We start from the raw sequence: 23,019 nt of genomic DNA, 5'->3' as shown, positions 1-23,019 counted from the left end.
AGCATTAGAACCGGTTCAGGCTAGTTTATTTTCATGTAGCAGAAGATCCATTTTATTTCTACAGTCCTTAATTTCAGAAATATTCAGGTAACGTTCAATAAATGTCTAGGTCATCTGTAACATGTTCATAGGGAAGCAGAGCTGCTGAGAGTTCAGCTGTAGCTCCGCCCCTCGGTATGTAAACTGAAGGAACGACGTGGAAACAAGCAGCACCTCCTTGGTTCCTGGCATGGTTCTCCTGTCGCTCAGGTTGACATGGATTGCAGTGGGGGGGCGTCTTCACTGACTCCCAGCAGCTGCTGTCTCTGCTGGAAAAGCTCCAGCTCTTCTTTGTACCAGTCAGGAGCCTCAGGGCCATTTTTCCCCGTCGGCTCGTGATCGTAACCGTAGGCAACTGTGAGCTCCTCATCTTTCTGCACGGCCCTCAGCGTCCGGATGCACTTGATGGATCCAAAACGAGGATGGACAAACCTGGGGGGAGACAAAGGAAGTGTTCAGTGCCCTATCCAAAACTCTTAAGCAAACGATCAAACTGAATCACTGCGACAGGAAGCAGCTGACCATCGGGAGGAAACGATCAAACTGAATCACTGCGGCAGGAAGCAGCTGACCATCGGGAGGAAACGATCAAACTGAATCACTGCGACAGGAAGCAGCTGACCATCGGGAGGAAACGATCAAACTGAATCACTGCGGCGCAGGAAGCAGCTGACCATCGGGAGGAAACGATCAAACTGAATCACTGCGACAGGAAGCAGCTGACCATCAGGAGGAAACAATCAAACTGAATCACTGCGGCGCAGGAAGCAGCTGACCATCGGGAGGAAACAATCAAACTGAATCACTGCGGCGCAGGAAGCAGCTGACCATCGGGAGGAAACAATCAAACTGAATCACTGCGGCGAAGGAAGCAGCTGACCATCGGGAGGAAACAATCAAACTGAATCACTGCGGCGCAGGAAGCAGCTGACCATCGGGAGGAATCAAACTGAATCACTGCGGCGCAGGAAGCAGCTGACCATCGGGAGGAAACGATCAAACTGAATCACTGCGACGCAGGAAGCAGCTGACCATCGGGAGGAAACGATCAAACTGAATCACTGCGACAGGAAGCAGCTGACCATCGGGAGGAAACGATCAAACTGAATCACTGCGGCGCAGGAAGCAGCTGACTATCGGGAGGAAACGATCAAACTGAATCACTGCGACAGGAAGCAGCTGACCATCAGGAGGAAACCATCAAACTGAATCACTGCGACAGCAAGCAGCTGACCATCGGGAGGAAACAATCAAACTGAATCACTGCGACAGGAAGCAGCTGACCATCGGGAGGAAACGATCAAACAGAATCACTGCGACAGGAAGCAGCTGACCATCAGGAGGAAACAATCAAACTGAATCACTGCGGCGCAGGAAGCAGCTGACCATCGGGAGGAAACGATCAAACTGAATCACTGCGACAGGAAGCAGCTGACCATCAGGAGGAAACAATCAAACTGAATCACTGCGGCGCAGGAAGCAGCTGACCATCGGGAGGAAACAATCAAACTGAATCACTGCGACAGGAAGCAGCTGACCATCGGGAGGAAACGATCAAACTGAATCACTGCGGCAGGAAGCAGCTGACCATCGGGAGGAAACGATCAAACTGAATCACTGCGACAGGAAGCAGCTGACCATCGGGAGGAAACGATCAAACTGAATCACTGCGGCGCAGGAAGCAGCTGACCATCGGGAGGAAACGATCAAACTGAATCACTGCGACAGGAAGCAGCTGACCATCAGGAGGAAACAATCAAACTGAATCACTGCGGCGCAGGAAGCAGCTGACCATCGGGAGGAAACAATCAAACTGAATCACTGCGGCGCAGGAAGCAGCTGACCATCGGGAGGAAACAATCAAACTGAATCACTGCGGCGAAGGAAGCAGCTGACCATCGGGAGGAAACAATCAAACTGAATCACTGCGGCGCAGGAAGCAGCTGACCATCGGGAGGAATCAAACTGAATCACTGCGGCGCAGGAAGCAGCTGACCATCGGGAGGAAACGATCAAACTGAATCACTGCGACGCAGGAAGCAGCTGACCATCGGGAGGAAACGATCAAACTGAATCACTGCGACAGGAAGCAGCTGACCATCGGGAGGAAACGATCAAACTGAATCACTGCGGCGCAGGAAGCAGCTGACTATCGGGAGGAAACGATCAAACTGAATCACTGCGACAGGAAGCAGCTGACCATCAGGAGGAAACCATCAAACTGAATCACTGCGACAGCAAGCAGCTGACCATCGGGAGGAAACAATCAAACTGAATCACTGCGACAGGAAGCAGCTGACCATCGGGAGGAAACGATCAAACAGAATCACTGCGGCGAAGGAAGCAGCTGACCATCGGGAGGAAATGATCAAACTGAATCACTGCGGCGAAGGAAGCAGCTGACCATCGGGAGGAAACGATCAAACAGAATCACTGCGGCAGGAAGCAGCTGACCATCGGGAGGAAACGATCAAACTGAATCACTGCGGCAGGAAGCAGCTGACCATCGGGAGGAAACGATCAAACTGAATCACTGCGACAGGAAGCAGCTGACCATCGGGAGGAAACAATCAAACTGAATCACTGCGGCGAAGGAAGCAGCTGACCATCGGGAGGAAACAATCAAACTGAATCACTGCGGCGCAGGAAGCAGCTGACCATCGGGAGGAAACGATCAAACTGAATCACTGCGACAGGAAGCAGCTGACCATCGGGAGGAAACAATCAAACTGAATCACTGCGGCGAAGGAAGCAGCTGACCATCGGGAGGAAACGATCAAACAGAATCACTGCGGCGAAGGAAGCAGCTGACCATCGGGAGGAAACGATCAAACTGAATCACTGCGGCGAAGGAAGCAGCTGACCATCGGGAGGAAACGATCAAACAGAATCACTGCGGCAGGAAGCAGCTGACCATCGGGAGGAAACGATCAAACTGAATCACTGCGACAGGAAGCAGCTGACCATCGGGAGGAAACGATCAAACTGAATCACTGCGGCAGGAAGCAGCTGACCATCGGGAGGAAACGATCAAACAGAATCACTGCGACGCAGGAAGCAGCTGACCATCGGGAGGAAACGATCAAACTGAATCACTGCGGCGCAGGAAGCAGCTGACCATCGGGAGGAAATTATCAAACTGAATCACTGCGGCGCAGGAAGCAGCTGACCATCGGGAGGAAACGATCAAATTGAATCACTGCGGCAGGAAGCAGCTGACCATCGGGAGGAAACGATCAAACTGAATCACTGCGGCAGGAAGCAGCTTACCATCGGGAGGAAACGATCAAACTGAATTCAGAGCTCCATGGCGCCTGATGGTGAGGCTGCCACGGTGGGACCACCACTTCCTGCCAGCTGCTTTTTGTTAGGGGGGCTGAGAGTCAGACAGCGTTGAGCTCAGAGGGGAAGAGATGCACACACCAACATCTGATTATATGTTATTCATCTCTGGCAGATGGACGCATTTATTTAAGAGACAAATAGTTGAATTTGATTTAAAGTCATGGAGAGTTTTGGGCCATAAAACTCCTAACTAAACGATGTTCCAGAAACCGTGCGGCTCCTGGCCCGGTGCCACAGACCCCCCCGCGCTCTACTTACGGCTCATACTTGCAGTTGGGGGTGAAGGAGTGGTTGGCCTTGTGACCAAGGGAGGCGCAGTATCTGTCGGTCTGGTCAAACGGCCGCGGGACGTCGATCACAGTGTCGTCATCCAGAGAGATGGTGTTTCCATTCAGAGTCCAGTCTCTGCTGTCCACCTGAGGACAGGGAGACACTGGGAGGCTACTGGTTTACACAAAGCTGCAGCTCTGCTTAGTTTGAACCACAATGAACTTCATCTTTTTAACCAGTTCCGCCAACAGCCAAGTTAAAGTTAAAACTGGGAAATATTTATCAGTCAGTTAAAGGTCTGCATCCACCTAGGAGGATCTGGATTTCCATGGAGACAGTGTGTCCTACCTCAGAGTGTGTGATCCGAACGCCGTTATAGAAGGCCATGACGGTACCAGGCTGGGCATCGGCCTTGGCAAACAGCCCCTCCCCCGCTCCTTTAATCAGAGACTCAGCCACAAACACCCTGGAGGGACAGAACATGGAGCGCTCCGGTTAACTCCTGGTCGGGTTCTGGTTGGCTTCACAGAGAGGACCTACCACTGGCTCTCATACGGGTCCGGCAGCAGAGCGTGGGTGGCGATGCAGGTGGAGGTGGACTTGTCGTAGGAGTAGACCGGACCTTTAAGCGAGATAAAGTATTATCTGGTCTATTCACCCAACAGTGTGTTTGGTAATAGTTAACTGGGTCAAACAGAACCACAGAATCACTGCTGGAACCACAGATGAAGGTTCAGTGGTTTCTGCTCTCTTCTCTTTCACTAATCCAAATGTAGAAATCAGGCGGTTCAGCACCATGGAGGAAAACCAAACAGAACCTGGTCTGGCTGCAGCTCCAACAGCGATGCTTCTGGAACAGCTCAGGCCCCATCCACACGAAGCCGAACCCTGGCCTAAACGCACACATTTTTCACTAAACCAGCCTCTCATCCACACGAAGCCGGCGTTTCGGGGGTCTGTAAACGATCTTTTTTTTATTAAGCCTTCAGAGTGGGAAGATTTTGAAACGCCGTTTTCGCGTTTCCATCTTTAAGCTCTAACCACATTTTTTTTTTTTTACACGCATGCGTCATAGCGTCGCCTCTAAACACGCATGCGCGACACAGTATCACAACAACAATGGCGCCGTACTGTGTTGAATGGTTGCTGCTCATGCTACTCACCCTGCTGTCGGGCTTACAACAGAATCTTCTTCTTCTGGAATATCTCCAGGAAGAACAGAGCAATATCGACCACATAGTTCAGCACCTCAATTTGACTGAACCACGAAAATGGACCCGCAGGGCAACCATGTATAAATATTAGTGCGCATGCCCAACATTTCGTCGCTTATTTTTGCTTTGGCACCACAGTGCCACTTACAGGCCTGGCATACATTTTGCAGCGTTTTCATGCATTCGTGTGGACGATCACATTTATTTTACGTCTCCGTCTTTACGACAAACGTTCTGGAAAATATTAGCGTTTCGTGTTCGTTTTGACTTCGTGGGGACGGGGCCTCAGTCTCTTCCTGCCAGTTTAGAAACATTCATGTTCCTCTGCTCCACTGCTTTGATCTCCCTGTAGAGAAACGCAGTCCTGGCAGAGAAAACCCAACGACCCAAAGAACCGCTTCCTGCTTTACCTCTTGATCCCAGTTAGACTCTCTGACCGGTTTCAAGTGAGACCCACTGGATCCCAGTCAGACCCACCCAATCCCAGTGAGACCCTCTGACCGGTTCCCAGTGAGACCCTCTGACTGGTTACCAGTGGGACCCTCTGACCGGTTACCAGTCTGACCTGTTCCCAGTGAGACCCTCTGACCGGTTACCAGTGAGACCCTCTGGCCGGTTCCCAATGAGACCCTCTGGCCGGTTCCCAGTGAGACCCTCTGGCCGGTTCCCAATGAGACCCTCTGGCCGGTTCCCAATGAGACCCTCTGACTGGTTACCAGTGGGACCCTCTGACCGGTTACCAGTCTGACCGGTTACCAGTGAGACCCTCTGACCGGTTACCAGTGAGACCCTCTGACCGGTTCCCAGTGAGACCCTCTGACTGGTTACCAGTGAGACCCTCTGACCGGTTACCAGTGAGACCCTCTGACCGGTTCCCAGTGAGACCCTCTGACTGGTTACCAGTGGGACCCTCTGACCGGTTACCAGTCTGACCTGTTCCCAGTGAGACCCTCTGACCGGTTACCAGTGAGACCCTCTGGCCGGTTCCCAATGAGACCCTCTGGCCGGTTACCAGTGAGACCCTCTGGCCGGCTTCCCAATGAGACCCTCTGACCGGTTCCCAGCGAGACCCTCTGACTGGTTACCAGTGGGACCCTCTGACCGGTTACCAGTCTGACCTGTTCCCAGTGAGACCCTCTGACCGGTTACCAGTGAGACCCTCTGGCCGGTTCCCAATGAGACCCTCTGGCCGGTTACCAGTGAGACCCTCTGACCGGTTGCCAGTGAGACCCACTGGATCCCAGTGAGACCCTCTGACCGGTTACCAGTGGGACCCTCTGGCCGGTTACCAGTGGGACCCTCTGGCCGGTTACCAGTGGGACCCTCTGGCCGGTTCCCAGTGAGACCCTCTGGCCGGTTCCCAGTGAGACCCTCTGGCCAGTTCCCAGTGAGACCCTCTGACCGGTTACCAATGAGACCCTCTGACTAGTTCCCAGTGAAACCCTCTGACCGGTTACCAGTGAGACCCTCTGACCGGTTACCAGTGGGACCCTCTGACCGGTTACCAGTGGGACCCTCTGACCGGTTACCAGTGGGACCCTCTGACCGGTTACCTGTCTGACCGGTTCCCAGTGAGACCCTCTGACCGGTTACCAGTCTGACCGGTTACCAGTCTGACCGGTTACCAGTGGGACCCTCTGACCTGTTCCCAGTGAGACCCTCTGACCGGTTGCCAGTGAGAGCAACCGGATCCCAGTGAGAGCAACCGGATCCCAGTGAGAGCAACCGGATCCCAGTGAGAGCAACCGGATCCCAGATAGACTAACTGGTTCCCAGTCCTCCCCCAGTTGGCTAATGGAAGCTCTTACTGCTGGCTGTGATCTGGAAGCGGGTCCTCTGGTTCTGGTGGGAGGCCAGGCTGGCGAGTCGAGCCTCGATGATCTCTCCGTCTACAAAGCTTCCATAGAGCGCCGTGCGGCCATCTGGGTAGATGTAGGCAATGGCGTTCCCAGTCATCTCTCCTTCCTCGTTGACCTGCCCAAACACGCAGCCCCCGTCCTGACCACGGGGTTATCCACGGTCAACCTCTGCCATCTCTGACACACAGTCAGTGCGCTGGGTTCACTCACAGGGTAGTAGATCCAGCACTCCCCACAGCGGATGTTGTCCTTGTACTGCCCCTTGAAGACCAGGTGGCCTTCTCCATCTAGCTCCTGAGCCGGCCCGTTCAGCTCGCCGTCCACGTAGGTCCCATGGAGGACACCGCCATCTTCATGTGTATACACCCCCTGGCCCTGTAGACCGTCATCCACATAGAACCCTTCCAAGGTGCTGCAGGCGAGGCAGAGAGAAGGCTGCAGTGAGGGTCAGGCTCTTTTTAAATTTCTATTCATTCTATTTAAAAGGATGACAACATTAGAGTTGTAGGGAAGCGCCTGTTTCACCGGTTGCAGTTCCTAATTCTCCCGAGTGGTGCTCGACTTTACACGAGGGAATAAAGTGAATGTGATTGGTCGTTTATAAAGGGGGCGGGTTCACAAGCTTTTTGGTTGTGGCCTGTATGTCGGAAGCATTGTTACTACCCGATCCGTGCTGCGCAAGCCCCAACAGATATCCATCCAGGTGTCCATAAATAATGTAATTAAGGTTCTAAAACTACTTATTTCTCTCCTTAACTGACTAAAGTATGCTAATACATCAACACAGCATTCTTTAGTCAGTTAAGGAGCGAAATATGTAGTGACTTTTGTGAGACAATTTTGAAGCTATTTCCATTTTCTCCGTTAAACAGCTTCGCTGACGTCTTCATGGGACACGCTCAGAGCAGTAAATCTGATTAAACCATGTTAATCTGCATTTTAGTTGTTTCTTTTTTTTTAGATTATGCACTATATACCATAAGGTTAACCCGAAAGGAAAACATAAACCTCAAAATTACTAGATTTATGTTTAAATCCAAAGCTGATAAAGTTAGCTCCTGAAGTAGCGTAGTATCCCATTCCGGTGCAGATCAGGAACAGAGTGATAAACCAGAAAGGATTTTAATGCTTTTATTTTCTCAGGAAATACATTATTAACCCTTAACACATTATAGTTTAGGAAGTTTAATATTTTTGGAGATAGAAAAACGTCATTCAGGTTTTCTTAACAAAAAAAAAAAAATCGAGGGCAACCCGGATGGATATCTGGATCACGATGAGCTTATGGTATGGATCGTACTTCTGGGACGGAGAGGGTAGTGAAAAGCATCTTCCTCAATTAGTGCTAGTAGGTTGCCAATGGGAAATTCAATTGGGACCAAGTAGCACTAAACTGGTGATTGGTGAAATGACACTGTCAAGGAACGCTATGGACAGTGGAAACATGCAAGAGGAGGAGTCTGGGCGCTGCCAGTTCTGTTAGCTCTACGCCTGCTGAAGACACAGACGTCCATCCCCGTGAACACTGGGACGGAACTCAATGGGAAAGGAATGATTCTGATTTCAGATTTCAACAGTTGCGTATATTAGCTGCGACATATGAATCAAGATGCTATGACAAAAAAAATTCGATTGACAGAAGACTGTTGATATATGATTGGCCGAAATTAGTTTTTTTAGGCTCAGACGTATAACTAACTGGGCTGCAGAAGATAACAGAAAAAAAACACAGATTTTAAGACAGGATTTTTTTAAAAATAGAAATTTTGGGACAATATCATCTGATAAAGAGTACATTTATATTCATGTTTAAGCCAAATTGATTTGACATTTAAATATGATTTCCCTACGACTTTTAAGTCTGTTTTGAGAGACTAAATGGATCTTTTTTCTTAATTTCTTCCCCTTCAGTCTTTACCAGAATTAAAAATAGAAATCCTGAATTTCAGCTGATGAAGCCTCCATCCCCCCAGCTGTCGCCAGTTCCATTCAACCATGACATCAAGGTACCTAAAGCCCTCAGCTTGAGGAATAGACCACCTCCCAAAGGGCAGGGATAGACCACCTCCCAAAGGGCAGGGATAGACCACCTCCCAAAGGGCGGGGATAGACCACCTCCCAAAGGGCGGGGATAGACCGCCTCCCAAAGGGCGGGGATAGTCGGCCTCCCAAAGGACGGGGATAGTCCGCCTACCAAAGGACGGGGATAGTCGGCCTCCCGAAGGACGGGGATAGTCGGCCTCCCGAAGGACGGGGATAGTCCGCCTACCAAAGGACGGGGATAGGCCGCCTCCCAAAGGACGGGGATAGGCCGCCTCCCAAAGGACGGGGATAGGCCGCCTCCCAAAGGACGGGGATAGGCCGCCTCCCAAAGGACGGGGATAGGCCGCCTCCCAAAGGACGGGGATAGGCCGCCTCCCAAAGGACGGGGATAGGCCGCCTCCCAAAGGACGGGGATAGGCCGCCTCCCAAAGGACGGGGATAGGCCGCCTCCCAAAGGACGGGGATAGTTTGCCTCCCAAAGTACGGGGATAGTTTGCCTCCCAAAGTACGGGGATAGTTTGCCTCCCAAAGGACGGGGATAGTCTGCCTCCCAAAGGACGGGGATAGTCCGCCTCCCAAAGGACGGGGATAGTCCGCCTCCCAAAGGACGGGGATAGGCCGCCTCCCAAAGGACGGGGATAGGCCGCCTCCCAAAGGACGGGGATAGGCCGCCTCCCAAAGGACGGGGATAGGCCGCCTCCCAAAGGACGGGGATAGGCCGCCTCCCAAAAGACGGGGATAGTCAGCCTACCAAAGGACGGGGATAGGCCGCCTCCCAAAGGACGGGGATAGTCCGCCTCCCAAAGGACGGGGATAGTCCGCCTACCAAAGGACGGGGATAGTCCGCCTACCAAAGGACGGGGATAGTCCGCCTCCCAAAGGACGGGGATAGGCCGCCTCCCAAAGGACGGGGATAGGCCGCCTCCCAAAGGACGGGGATAGGCCGCCTCCCAAAGGACGGGGATAGGCCGCCTCCCAAAAGACGGGGATAGTCAGCCTACCAAAGGACGGGGATAGGCCGCCTCCCAAAGGACGGGGATAGGCCGCCTCCCAAAGGACGGGGATAGTCCGCCTCCCAAAGTACGGGGATAGTCCGCCTCCCAAAGTACGGGGATAGTCCGCCTCCCAAAGGACGGGGATAGTCCGCCTACCAAAGGACGGGGATAGTCCGCCTACCAAAGGACGGGGATAGTCCGCCTCCCAAAGGACGGGGATAGTCCGCCTCCCAAAGGACGGGGATAGTCCGCCTCCCAAAGGACGGGGATAGTCCGCCTACCAAAGGACGGGGATAGGCCACCTCCCAAAGGACGGGGATAGTCTGCCTCCCAAAGGACGGGGATAGTCCGCCTCCCAAAGTACGAGGATAGTTCGCCTCCCAAAGTACGAGGATAGTTCGCCTCCCAAAGGACGGGGACAGTCCAAAGGATGGGGACAGTTTGCCTTCCAAAGGACGGGGACAGCAGAGACATGGAGCGAGCGGCGCATTTCAGGAATAAATCCTGCAGGATGGTGAAGGAGAACAGGGGCCTTAGGATCAGCTGACTACCTGGGGTGGAAACAGGGAATCCTTTCAAACGCTCCAAGCTGCTCTAAAGAAGCAACAAGCATTCAGGCTATCTGATTCCACCTTAGTGGGGGGGTCAGCTTCAGGCGTCTGGATGTGCAGGTTGATACAGACTGGAAAAAGAAAAGTTCTGGTCAGCTTCAAAGTGTTTGTTTGATAAGGTATCAGTGTGGGTAACTTGTTCATGATTTGGATGGAGCAATTTGGACAGAAAAGGTCAACAAACCCACCGTCATTTAGACCAGGCAGGCAGCACTGTGAGGATCCTGGTCTTTGATTTCTCCAGATTCAGCCTGACTGACTTTAAGAGAAACTCCAGCAGACTCAGGTGGAGGCATCAACAACCACCTGGATCAAAGACTACCTGACAGACAGACCACAGGCTGTTAGACTGAAGGCTCAGCTGGCTGATCTAGCAGCACAGGAGCACCACAGGGGACGGTACTCTCTCCATTCCTTTTTCCTCTGTTCACCTCTGACTTCCAGGACCAGACTGAGTCCTGTCATCTGAAGAAATCTTGGGATGACTCTGCAGTCATTGGCAGCATCAAAGATGGAGCAGAAGCTGAGGACAGAGAGCTGGTGAAGTGCTTTGTGGCATGGTATGGAAACAATCATCTGATCCTGAAGGTCAACAAACCAAGGAGATGATTGGTTAACATCCTGGGAGAAGAAGTGGAGGAGGAGTAGAAATCCCTTGGTGTTCACCTGGACAACAACCTGGAGACACAACTGGGAAGCTGTCTCCATGAAGGGACAGAGCAGACTGGACTGAGCCAGTTAGAAAGGAATGATGAGAGACTGCACTGGAATAACTGAACCCTGACTGCAGTGGATTATATGTGGCACTGATTTGGAATAGAACATTTATTTCTGATTCAATTGGATTCGTTTAAGCTTGTTGGCTGGTAATTATGCTGTTAATGGATACCAGTGGTGAGGGAATTTGATTAGCTTTGCCTGGTTCTGCCGTGCTGCTGAACCAAGCTCTGCATCAAGCTCTGTGGTTCCTCACCTGTTTGGTATTCAAGCTGATTCTAATCTGGACTTTTAACAGGATCTCAGCTGCACCACTAACCAATCCACCTGACATCTCCTATTAAAGCAGAGCAGGCCTGAGTGGAAGCATGCTGGGAGCCTTAGGGTTGGTTAGAGCCTGGTAAAGGGGGTTGGGGGGGTTCGTGATCTGATGTATGGAAATGTTCTACTGACCGGTCCAAGTGTCCCTGTCAGACATTACCTTCCATCGAAGAAGAAAAACTTCCCCTTGCCGTTCTTCTCTCCATGGATGAAGTGTCCTTCGAAGCGATCACTGGAGGAGTACGTCACTGTGCAGAATCCATGAGGCTGACCGTCTTCATCCAACGGGCCTAAACACACAAATGGTTCTGGTGAATAGACTCTTCAATCTGAGCACATCCATCATCTGAGGTCTATCTCCACTGAGGTGTCCTCTGAAGGTCAGACCTGCAGAGTAAATGATTCATCTACGGCAAGAAGCTATCCTAACTAGGCTGAACTAGCCGTAGCATCCTTGGCAGCAGTAAAGACTGCTCATGTTTGAATCACTGGATGAATCCAGTCTTGTTCCTCTGCATAGAACCCCTTCAGTTTCATGGACCCAGTGACGGATTAAGTTATGGATGGACCTCCATCTGCAGTCATTGGGCTCCATTTCACAAACTCAGATTCAAATACTCAAGTCTAAATGGATCCAGCCTAAAGTCTAAATTAATCCAGTCTAAAGTCTAAATTGATCCAGCCTAAAGTCTAAATTGATCCAGCATAAAGTCTAAATGGATCCAGCCTAAAGTCTAAATTAATCCAGCATAAAGTCTAAATGGATCCAGCCTAAAGTCTAAATTGATCCAGCATAAAGTCTAAATGGATCCAGCCTAAATTGATCCAGCCTAAAGTCTAAATTGATCCAGCCTAAAGTCTAAATTGATCCAGCATAAAGTCTAAATGGATCCAGCCTTAAGTCTAAATTGATCCAGCATAAAGTCTAAATGGATCCAGTCTAAAGTCTAAATGGATCCAGTCTAAAGTCTAAATGGATCCAGCCTAAAGTCTAAATGGATCCAGTCTAAAGTCTAAATTGATCCAGCATAAAGTCTAAATGGATCCAGCCTAAAGTCTAAATTGATCCAGCATAAAGTCTAAATGGATCCAGTCTAAAGTCTAAATGGATCCAGTCTAAAGTCTAAATGGATCCAGTCTAAAGTCTAAATGGATCCAGCCTAAAGTCTAAATTGATCCAGCATAAAGTCTAAATGGATCCAGTCTAAAGTCTAAATGGATCCAGTCTAAAGTCTAAATGGATCCAGCCTAAAGTCTAAATTAATCCAGCCTAAAGTCTAAATTAATCCAGCCTAAAGTCTAAATGGATCAAGCCTAAAGTCTAAATTAATCCAGACTAAAGTCTAAATGGATCAAGCATAAAGTCTAAGTTAATCCAGCCTAAAGTCGGGAACTCTGAGTGTTTGGTTTCACAAAGGCTGCCATCAATTAGTTCAATCAACTTTAACTAGATCCATTAAGAGTTTAACAAGTACATAACAAGTGTGAAAATCCATTAGGCCTATCAGTGGAACACCGATTCATCGAGTCACCATGACAACAGGAATTTCCGACTTCACCCGACTGGAACTAGAGATTTTAATGCAGAAATAAAATAAATGGAGAAAGTGTTTAAAACAAACATCAGCAGAGCTGCAGCTGCAAAGGAAAGGAAAACAGTGTGGGGAGAATTAGTATATGTAGATTAGTGGTGATCATTGTATCTTTTTAGGTGAAATCGCCTGTCAGCAGTTGGAGATGGAGTCTAGAATTGTTGTTCTATCAGGGAGGACCTGTTCATCGTCTCATGGGTTCCTCCTCTTCCAGTAAATACTCAGTGTCTGTCTGACTGCAGGTGTTTTCTATGATGCTGTTATCAGCCATCCATGTTCTCTCCCTGATATAATCCAGCTGTGTTAAAGAAGTCTGTAGGCTGCTAATGAGGACGGATCAGGTCTGGATGTCTGGGACGGATTAGGAGGTGAAACGGTAGCGCTGAGAACTTTCAGAATAGAAAGGACATCTAGATGCGCTCTGATAATCCTCTTCCTAGAAATATTTCATTCTCTGTGAATTAATGCCCATCATTCTTTGATTGGATCCTGGTCTGAAGGACAGGCTGCCTGTTTTGAACACCTAATGTCTCTAACGGACCTACTGACTGATTTCCTGATTGTTCTCACAGAACTAAGACAGAACTCTGCTGATCAGGAACTAAAACGAGCCGATTGGCTGGAAGGAGGGCGGAGCCAGAGGGGACAGTTTATGGAGGAAAACCTGCTGCTGACCAGGTTAGCTCTGGCAGAAGATTGCCATGGTAACAGAAAGAGGATCTTCTGTAAACCTGCTGCTTTGAATATTGATTTAAAATCAGTTTATTTTCAGGTGATCTTTCAGATTAAAGCTGATCTGAAACAGGAAGTAAAACCGCGTGTAAGAAGCTGGATGTGGATCTCTCTACAGGTGAGCATCAACACTGACCAGGTGACAGGCCACTGCCTGCAGCGCCATCTGCTGGCAGTGCCCCAAATAACAGGATGAAAAACAGAAGAGTTCAATGTAGGTATTATCTAAAACAGATGGGAAGCAAAAAGAACAGAAACACATCAAAGATGCTCTCCGAAACTGTGGATATCCAAACTGGGCTTTTATCAAATCAGCAAGGAAATCCAAAAGACACGCAACAGAAGACAGCGATGGGAAAATTAAACGCAAAAACATCACAATCCCTTATGTTGCTGGAGTGTCTGAAAAGCTCAAGAGGATTTTCTCCAAACACAAGATCCCAGTACATTTCAAGCCAAACCAAACCCTTAAACAGAGGCTAGTGCACCCTAAAGATAAAACCCCCAGACCGAATATGAGCGGAGTGGTATATGCTGTTCAGTGCAGCGAGGAATGCTCTGATCTTTATATTGGCGAAACAAAACAACCTCTCCACAGACGCATGGCCCAACACAGAAGAGCGGCTGCCTCTGGACAAGACTCCGCAGTACACCTACACCTTATGGACAAAGGACATTCTTTTGAGGACCAGAATGTCCATATTCTGGATAAAGAAAATAGGTGGTTTGAGAGGGGCGTGAAGGAAGCCATCTATGTTAAGAGAGAAAAACCAACTTTAAACAGAGGTGGTGGACTCAGATTCCAGCTTCCAAAAACATACAATTCAATCATAGACATGATCCCTTCCAGATATCACCAAACCCCCCACCCCATCACAGAGGAACGAGGGACTCACCCGCCCCAGCCGGTGAACAATACCTCCTTAACGACCAACCCTTAACAATCATAGACAGGTTTCAGGTATTACAGGAGACAATCCCCCCCTTAATGGCAATCCCCCCTTTAACGACCGACCCCTAGAATCATAGACAGGTTCAGATATTACAGGCTAACGATGGAACTAACGACCCATTCATCGGTTACCATTGCATGTTTCCAAGCGATACAAGGCGTTGTCTGTATAAGACTCAAACTCACTGCGGATCCAGACATTTGAATTGAGAAAGCTTCCTGGAGAGGTGGCGAAACGTCTTCAAATCTTGAAAACCAAGTCCAGTGGATATTTTTTGAATTTTTACGGAATGACTATGACCTGGATGACTGAGAACCTTCATCAGCACAGTGACAATCTAACTGAATAATAGTGATCATCTAAGTGAATAATAGTGAGCACCTAACTGAATAATAGTGATCATCTAACTGAATAATAGTGACAATCTAACTGAATAATAGTGATAATCTAAGTGAATAATAGTGAGCACCTAACTGAATAATAGTGATCATCTAAGTGAATAATAGTGAGCACCTAACTGAATAATAGTGATCATCTAAGTGAATAATAGTGACAATCTAACTGAATAATAGTGATCATCTAAGTGAATAATAGTGAGCACCTAACTGAATAATAGTGATCATCTAAGTGAATAATAGTGAGCACCTAACTGAATAATAGTGATCATCTAACTGAATAATAGTGACAATCTAACTGAATAATAGTGATCATCTAACTGAATAATAGTGACAATCTAACTGAATAATAGTGATCATCTAACTGAATAATAGTGAGCATCTAACTGAATAATAGTGACAATCTAACTGAATAATAGTGAGCATCTAACTGAATAATAGTGACAATCTAACTGAATAATAGTGAGCATCTAACTGAATAATAGTGAGCATCTAACTGAATAATAGTGAGCATCTAACTGAATAATAGTGGAATAATGTGGAAATGTTGGGGCAGGTCATCCTGATTCAGCCTCAGTCAAAGTTCGGAGGTCTGGATAAGACCTTCAGCTGATCCAGATCCTCTGTGCACATGGTTCCTATCAGAACACGGTGGTTCCGGTGGACTGGGTCTGACTCAGCTCCTGACCCACCCGGCTGAACTAAGCAGGACCGAACCGATTCCACCCACGCCGCACCCAGCGACTCCTGGATCGGACTGCAGCTCCACTGCAGCCCCAGGCTCCGCCGGGGCCCAGCCCGCCTCATGGAGGCTCGGTTCGGACCCATTAAGCTGCCAGAGCGGAACCGAACCTGGTCCTCATCATCCTCACAGACACCGACATGCAGCGGCGGTACCGACCTTCCACCACCTCCTCCAGAACCTCCTCCTCATCGCTGTCCATGCTGCAGGCCCACAGGACCGGAGCTGCTGCCGCCACGAGGGAAGGGGGCGGGGCTACACGTGTGACTGAGCGTGAACTTTAACCCTTTGATCTCTGTCAGAGAGACCGCGCTTTGATTGGTCCAGAACCAGAGGGGTTCAGCTGGGAGAGATGGAGCAGAGGGTTGAGATGGTCTGGAGGAGCTTCTCCTCCATGGAGGGAGGAGAACATCTGCTCTTCTTTAGCTGCAGCTAGATGCATTTTAATGCCTTCAACATTGGAAGAAGATCAGGTTAGAGGTGCAAACATATGAGGAGAAGGAACTTCCATGATCCTGTTTGGATCAGAGGCTCCATCTCTGAGGTCTGACTGTGACAAACGGATAGAGAGTTTTAACCCCGGTGCTTTGAAAGGTGCTGTATTGGGAATATAATCTGAGATGAAGATGGAGGCTCTGGTGAGAGAAGGAGAGGGAGCTAAAGGCTGTGATTGAGAACTGAGACCAGAAGAAATTAAATCACTATATAGAGAGAGCTGGAAAAAGCTTTGAGGAACTTTAGGAGCACAAACACCAACTAGGCAGGTGTGGAATATGATGCATCACATGGCTGGGATTACCAATAAAACTGGGATTAGCAAAAGAACTGGGATTAGCAACAGAATAGTGATTAGCAACAGAACTGTGATTTGAAACAATGGGGATTAGCAATAGAACCTGGATTAGCAACAGAACTGGGATTAGCAATAGAACTGGGATTAGCAACAGAACTGGGATTAGCAACAGAACTGCGATTAGCAAAAAAGAAAAACTTGGATTAGTAATAGACCTGGGAATAGCAATTTAACTGGGTTAATGAATATAACAGGGGTTAGGAAAAAACTTGCATTAGCGATAGAACTGGGATTAGCAATAGAACTTGGATTAGCAAAAGAACTGGGATTAGCAACAGAACTGGGATTAACAACAGAAATGCGATTAGCAACAGAACAGGGATTATCAAAACAACTTGGATTAGCAATAGAATTTGGATTAGCAAAAAACTCGGACCAGCAACAGAACTGGGATTAGCAACAGAACAAGGATTAGCAACAGAATAGGGATTAGCAAAAAAAACTTGGATTCACAATAGAAGTGGGAATAGCAACAGAACTGGGATTAGGAAAATAACTTTGATTAGTTATAGAAATGGGATTAGCAAAAGAACTTGGATTAGCAATAGAACTGGATTTGGCAACGGACCTAGGAATAGCAACAGAACAGGGATTATCAAAAGAACTGGGATTAGCAACAGAATAGGGATTAGCAACAGAATAGGGGTTAGCAACAGAACAGGGATTAGCAACAGAATAGGGATTAGCAAAAGAACTGGGATTAGCAACAGAATAGGGGTTAGCAAAAGAACAGGGATTAGCAACAGAATAGGGGTTAGCAACAGAACAGGGATTAGCAACAGAATAGGGGTTAGCAACAGAACAGGGATTAGCAACAGAATAGGGGTTAGCAACAGAACAGGGATTAGCAACAGAATAGGGGTTAGCAAAAGAACTGGGATTAGCAATAGAACTGTTTAGAACTATTAGAGCTATTAATATAACTATTCTCTGGAGGGATGTGTTGGAATTACAGTTGATGGCAGGTTCAGGGAAGGAATGGGATTAAACTTTTAGACGTTCCTGGGAGTACTCTTTCAGGGAAATACTGGTTTCAGTAGCATATCATATATAGTACAAAAGCACGATTCCATTAAAAATAAAAATACAACAGACAATATAAAAAGAGTTTATATAGTAAAAAAACGGATATCCTCTAGATATAGAAAGAAAAAATATCTGCACATTTATTGAGTGCCAGAAGGTTTCAGGTTAAAGTGGCTCATTGGTGCTCTGGTCCACTTTAGGTTGATAACGGGATCCCTCAGGGCAGTGGCTTCAGTCCTTTCCTCTTTAAACTCTGGATTACACCTTGGCAGATCTTTATTTGCTAATGATGAACTTGTTGATGAAATGTAAAACATCTGTTTAGTTAGATAAGGTGCCAGATTGGGCTGATAGATGGGATTTAGAGGATCAGTTTTTAAAACTACTTTAGTGGTTCTGGGAAGGAAAAGGTGAGCAGCAGCTCACTCTGTATGGTGAACATGTAGAAAGCATCAAGTCATTTAAGATCCTTGGAAATATGATGGATGAGCCACTTGGACATAGAGATTCAGAAAATAGATAAAGAGATGAGCAGCTGTAATTAGTGACATTTGATGCGTTTTAAACTGGGAAGAGAGGAGTTTTCTGTGGCTCCCAGCTTATGCTGGATGGAAATAAAATGGCCACTATGGAAAGACATTAACATGCTAAATGTTGTCCTCCATACTCAGAATCTAGAAGGATTATTTTTAGGGCATTGACTGATCTGGAATGCAATTTCTTCACATTAAAAGTCATTTCAGGACATGGAGCTTCCCTAAAAGAGAGAAATACTTTGGTTGTTTTAAAAGAATGTGGATTATGTTGGGAAGTATATGAGTGTTATTTATATTTTATGACCTGAGGAGGGCAGCAGTGCACTAAATGTGCCCAGGAAGAAGAAGAAGGTTCTGATGGAGAATCCAGCCCATGTCCTGCAGGCGTGGGGTGGAGCAGAGCTGTACAGACACGTCTTCTCCTCTAATACTTTGGTAAAGCTGGCTGTGGAACATGGCTCCAGAAGCGCCGGTCCTCCTGGCTGCCGTGAGCCTTCTGTCTGCCTTCCATATGGGTGAGTTCCTGTACTGGTTCTGGTCTGTCCTGATGGACAGCCAAGGTCCATTTGGCAGTCCCTGTGGGCTGAATGCCTCCTCCTTTTCTGGGCGTTTTCTCCTTCTAGAAATGTTCTCTAGATGTGTTCAGCTCCGCTGCTGCTACGTTTGACCTTGCAGGTCTTCTAGAAGAAGGTGAGGAGTTCTGTCAGATGATCCAGAGCAGAACTTCTGCTGGTTTCTGTTTGGGCCTCCAGCCTCCCGTTGCTCTCAGTCTATAATAGTTTCCCTCTAACGTGGATTCATTCACTGGGCGTCACTGATAGGCCATATCTCTGGTTGGCTGCTGCCCACATGATGATGATGCCACCACTGTGTTTCCCTGTGCATACCGCCTCCATCGGCTGAGAGTGTTCAGGGTGTGAAACGTCTCCAAGCTTCTAACCTTTAGCTCTACATCTAACATCCACCTCCTCCTTCCTCTGACTCCCTCTAAAGCTGTGCTCTGTCTCCAGGGTACCTGGCCCGCAGAGTGGGATGGTCCAGGATGGCTCATAAAATCATGCCCCCTGCCGTGTCGGGTCCTCCGGAGTTTGAACGGACTTTTCGTGCTCAGTAAGTCTGCCGTCTGATATATTCTGTTTCCCTTTTTGGGATGCACTTTTTCAGAAACCTTTTCATTATGGCTTTCTAAAACCCTGCTGGCGTGGCGGAGGTCAGCCTGTCTAATAAAGAGGCAGTGAAGCAGATGATCCAGGTGAGGAGGAAGCAGTGGTTGTAGGAAGAGTGGCTGCAGCAGAGGATGCATTCGCATCTCTTTAGTTGACTTTTAGAGCGCCGTCACTGGCTTGTGACTTGTGATGTCGCTGTGAAAAAAACTTCCAAGTCAATGGCTCTTTTCAAATTTATGGGCTGCGTCCTCAGAAGTATCCTCATTGTCCTTGGATATCCCAGGATTCATTGCGAGACCAAGCAAACGGCTGCTCCGTTATCTGAAACGGTGCTTGGTGCAGAACAGTGGTGAATATTTATGAAGTTCAGTTTAATAAAACAACTCTGAATAGTTCCTTCTGAAATGAATGAAAATAGTTGTTTTAATGGTTATAGAGTCAGATATGTGGCGGTAATGTTTAATTTATCTAAAGGTTTTTATCTGTTACTGTGTAAATGAGTTTGGCTGGAATTTAAGGACAGATTCTAATATATCTGCAGGGTGGGGACTATAAATCTGATAGGATTTTATTTTTTATTGCTGTTTTGTACAATATGCTTAATTAAGTATTTTTTGTTGTTGAATATTAGAGATTTTGCAGATATATTTTTTATACACACATTGTTTAGATTTACTTTCTTTCTAGCCTAGAATAGAATAGAATACAATAGAAAATCTCTTTATTTAATTGTCCCACAATGGGCAAATTTACAGCACCTGTGTTGGTTCCTGACCGTCTTTGGATTATGTCCTCTGTTGCTTCCTAACAGTCAGTTTCTGTCCTCTGTTGGTTCCAGACCTGCCTCGGTTCATGAGCTTTGTCGGTGCTTGACCATCATTGGTTTCTGGGTTTTGTCGGTTCCTCGCCTCTGATGGTTCCTGACCTGTGTTTGTTCCTGACCTTCTTCACTTCCTGATCGGCATCAGTTCCTGAACTTTGTTCTTGACCTCCGTTGGTTCCTGACTATCGTTGGTTTCTGAGCTTGGTCCGATCCTGACCAACAGCTGCTGAACTGTCTCCTCTCAGTGACACTCTCTTTGTCTCTGTGAGATTATCTTATGACCACAAAAGTGGATTTTAACCCAAAAATAAAAAAAAGACAAAACTTTTTAATTTTTTAAAAACTTTAATCCCTGTGAACAAAGTCTAGTGGAGTTTTTCGCTAAGCCTGTCTGTATAAACAAGGCCATTTGTTTGTGACCTCTGAGGTTTGTAGAGGTCAATCGTTACCATGGAGACCAAGGGCCAGAACAGAAGGTTAGGGAGGAGGTGGCAGGTGCTGGACAGGCTGGAGCATCATGGATGTTCTTCATATGAAGGCGTTCCTCTCTGTGCTGGTTTGTTGTTTGATGCAGCTGTAGATGTTCCACCGGCAGCTTTGTGTGTTTGCAGTCAGAACTGTGTGGAGTTCTACCCCTTGTTCCTGGTCACACTCTGGACCTGCGGGATTTTCTTCAACGAGGCGGCAGCTGCAGGAACAGGTCTGCTCTATATGGTGGCCCGGCAGATCTACTTCAACGGCTACATCAAGTCCACCAGGAAAAGGTTCTCTGGCCTCCTTAGCCGTCCTGGAAGAACCAGCAACAGGTCAGATCCTGCTGATGAGTTCTGTCTGCTTGCAGGTTACCGGGCTTCTATCTGACCCTGGCCGCACTCTTCACGCTGTCCCTTCTGGCTCTGACTGGAGTGGCAGCCAGGATACTGGACCAGTACTTCCACATGAATGGAGGAGGACTGCAAAGCCTGCTGTGATGCCCGGTCCGGCCTGACTCTGCCGGGCCCGGTCTGACCCATCCCGGGTTCTCCTCGTGGATAAAGTGTTTGGGTATTAATGGTCATTCTAAGACGCTTCAGCGTTTCTCCAAACATCAGCTGAGGTGGCTGTAAATGTGCTCTAAAAATAAAAGTGGATGTTTTTGGCTCCCAGAGGCTCTGTGTGGATGTGAGGATGGGCTCCATACCGGGACATGTTGGTATCCAAGGAAACGAGGGAGCAGCCAAAATGGCTGAAAGATCAACAATGGTATTATATGTCTTTGGAAATCGGAAACAGAGAAGCTACGGCGATAATCAGAAAAAGAATGATGGAGAAACGTCACCATGTGAATAATTAATCCACTGATTGAAAAACTGAAAAAACTGACCAGATTAGGATTAAATGAAATACTCTGTTATCAGTAATGATGAATGTTTAGACTGAAACCGCAGAGAGTGCTGCTCATATAATACTGTAGGAAATACGAGGCTGAGAAAAATCAAAGATAAGGCAGGAAGCTTCATTAAAGCTGAAAAACGTAGAAATGTTAGAGGATTTTGGTGCTTTTGAAATAATTTCATTCATGATAGAAAGTCCTGCCATGGACCATGATTCCTGCTTCATACGCCGACACAGCAGGCAGTGGTATAAACAAAAACAAAGATAAACCTAAGCTAAGCTAGCTGACCCCCTAACCACTAACCCTTCACTATCTAGTGTCACTCTAATGTCCCATAGCTATGGTCCCACTTGTTGGACAGGGAGTATGGCAGGCCATGTTATCAAAAAATTGGCTTTACCACACTTACATTCAAGATATCTTGAATCGGTTTTTGACTAGACATAGTTAATATATCTGAATCTATATTTAGACTATAAAAAATCCTATTCTCAGATATCTCTAATTCAATCTGACTAGTCTGAATATCATCAGATATCACACTTTGTTCATTAATTAAATTCATTAAAAAATGTATCAAATTACCTTCTTATTCAAGATATCTCTAAGGTATTTTAAGATATCTTAAAGCAGGATTTGACTAGTGGGAAGTAAATTGCAGATATCTTGAAAGAAAATAATGATTTGGCAAATAAACGTTAGGTATGGCAGGCCCTTTTATCATAAAATCAACTTCCTCTGACTGTCCATAGTTACTTTACCATGTCAAAGAAAAAGTTTCGACTGGGAAAAAATACATTTCGACTACCCTGAATAATAATTGAAGATATCGGGTATTATGACTGCTGAAAATAACCATTCAAGGGATCTTCATTTACATTTTGGAAAGTCAAAATGCATTGTGAGATCTCTCAAATGACCTCACCTGATTCATTATTTAGAGTCACACATCCAGCATTACAATCAACATATGTCAAAGGTAACCACATTTGACATTTTTTGAAATAATGAAATAGCCCCCTACACTGAAAAAAATCTAAATCTAGATAAGTCATTTTTTCCTAAAATAAGTGCATTTGTTCTTGGATTGAGGAGCTAAAAGAGACATTTTGCCAATGGAACATGACAATTTACACTTAAAATAAGAAAACACAATTGCATTGCCTTATTTCAAGTGCATATTATCTAATTTTCTTATTTTAAGATTAAAAATACTCATTCCATTGGAAAACTACCTTACAGTGGGGCAAAAAAGTATTTAGTCAGCCACCAATAGTGCAGGTTCTCCCACTTAAAAAGATGAGAGAGGCCGGTAATTTTCATCATAGATATACCTCAACTATGAGAGACAAAATGAGAAAAAAAAATCCAGAAAATCACATTGTCTGATTTTTAAAGAATTTATTTGCAAA

At 47.0% G+C, this 23,019-nt stretch overlaps 2 protein-coding genes across 5 annotated transcripts; one reads left to right on the top strand and one right to left on the bottom strand.

The window, feature by feature from the left end:
- Window positions 1-9: 9 nt before the first annotated feature.
- setd7 (SET domain containing 7, histone lysine methyltransferase) lies at window positions 10-16,131 on the bottom strand. Of its 4 annotated transcripts, XM_038298189.1 has the most exons (8): window positions 15,988-16,131; window positions 11,575-11,704; window positions 6,938-7,139; window positions 6,677-6,866; window positions 4,195-4,276; window positions 4,003-4,120; window positions 3,643-3,800; window positions 10-471 (listed from the first exon to the last, which is right to left on the bottom strand). In XM_038298189.1, the coding sequence occupies exons 1-8, from the start codon at window positions 16,028-16,030 to the stop codon at window positions 246-248; spliced, it is 1,149 nt and encodes a 382-aa protein (XP_038154117.1). In that variant the 5' UTR covers window positions 16,031-16,131; the 3' UTR covers window positions 10-245. The 4 variants fall into 4 exon arrangements, 2 of the variants coding, with proteins under 2 accessions (XP_038154117.1, XP_038154124.1); XM_038298196.1 differs by lacking the exon at window positions 10-471 and having other exon boundaries at window positions 3,644-3,817; XR_005281909.1 differs by lacking the exons at window positions 10-471; window positions 4,195-4,276 and having other exon boundaries at window positions 3,659-3,800.
- Window positions 16,132-18,596: 2,465 nt separating this feature from the next.
- Window positions 18,597-21,373, top strand: mgst2 (microsomal glutathione S-transferase 2). The gene is made up of 4 exons (XM_038298179.1): window positions 18,597-18,758; window positions 19,254-19,353; window positions 20,844-20,996; window positions 21,074-21,373. The coding sequence occupies exons 1-4, from the start codon at window positions 18,698-18,700 to the stop codon at window positions 21,201-21,203; spliced, it is 444 nt and encodes a 147-aa protein (XP_038154107.1). The 5' UTR covers window positions 18,597-18,697; the 3' UTR covers window positions 21,204-21,373.
- Window positions 21,374-23,019: the final 1,646 nt, after the last annotated feature.

This window comes from Cyprinodon tularosa, unplaced genomic scaffold (genome assembly GCF_016077235.1).
Source record: "Cyprinodon tularosa strain WSP-4 unplaced genomic scaffold, ASM1607723v1 ctg1108, whole genome shotgun sequence".
NCBI lineage: Eukaryota > Metazoa > Chordata > Actinopteri > Cyprinodontiformes > Cyprinodontidae > Cyprinodon > Cyprinodon tularosa.
The sequence above is the reverse complement of the archived record's forward strand: the minus strand, read 5'-3'. Positions and strand labels throughout refer to the sequence as shown.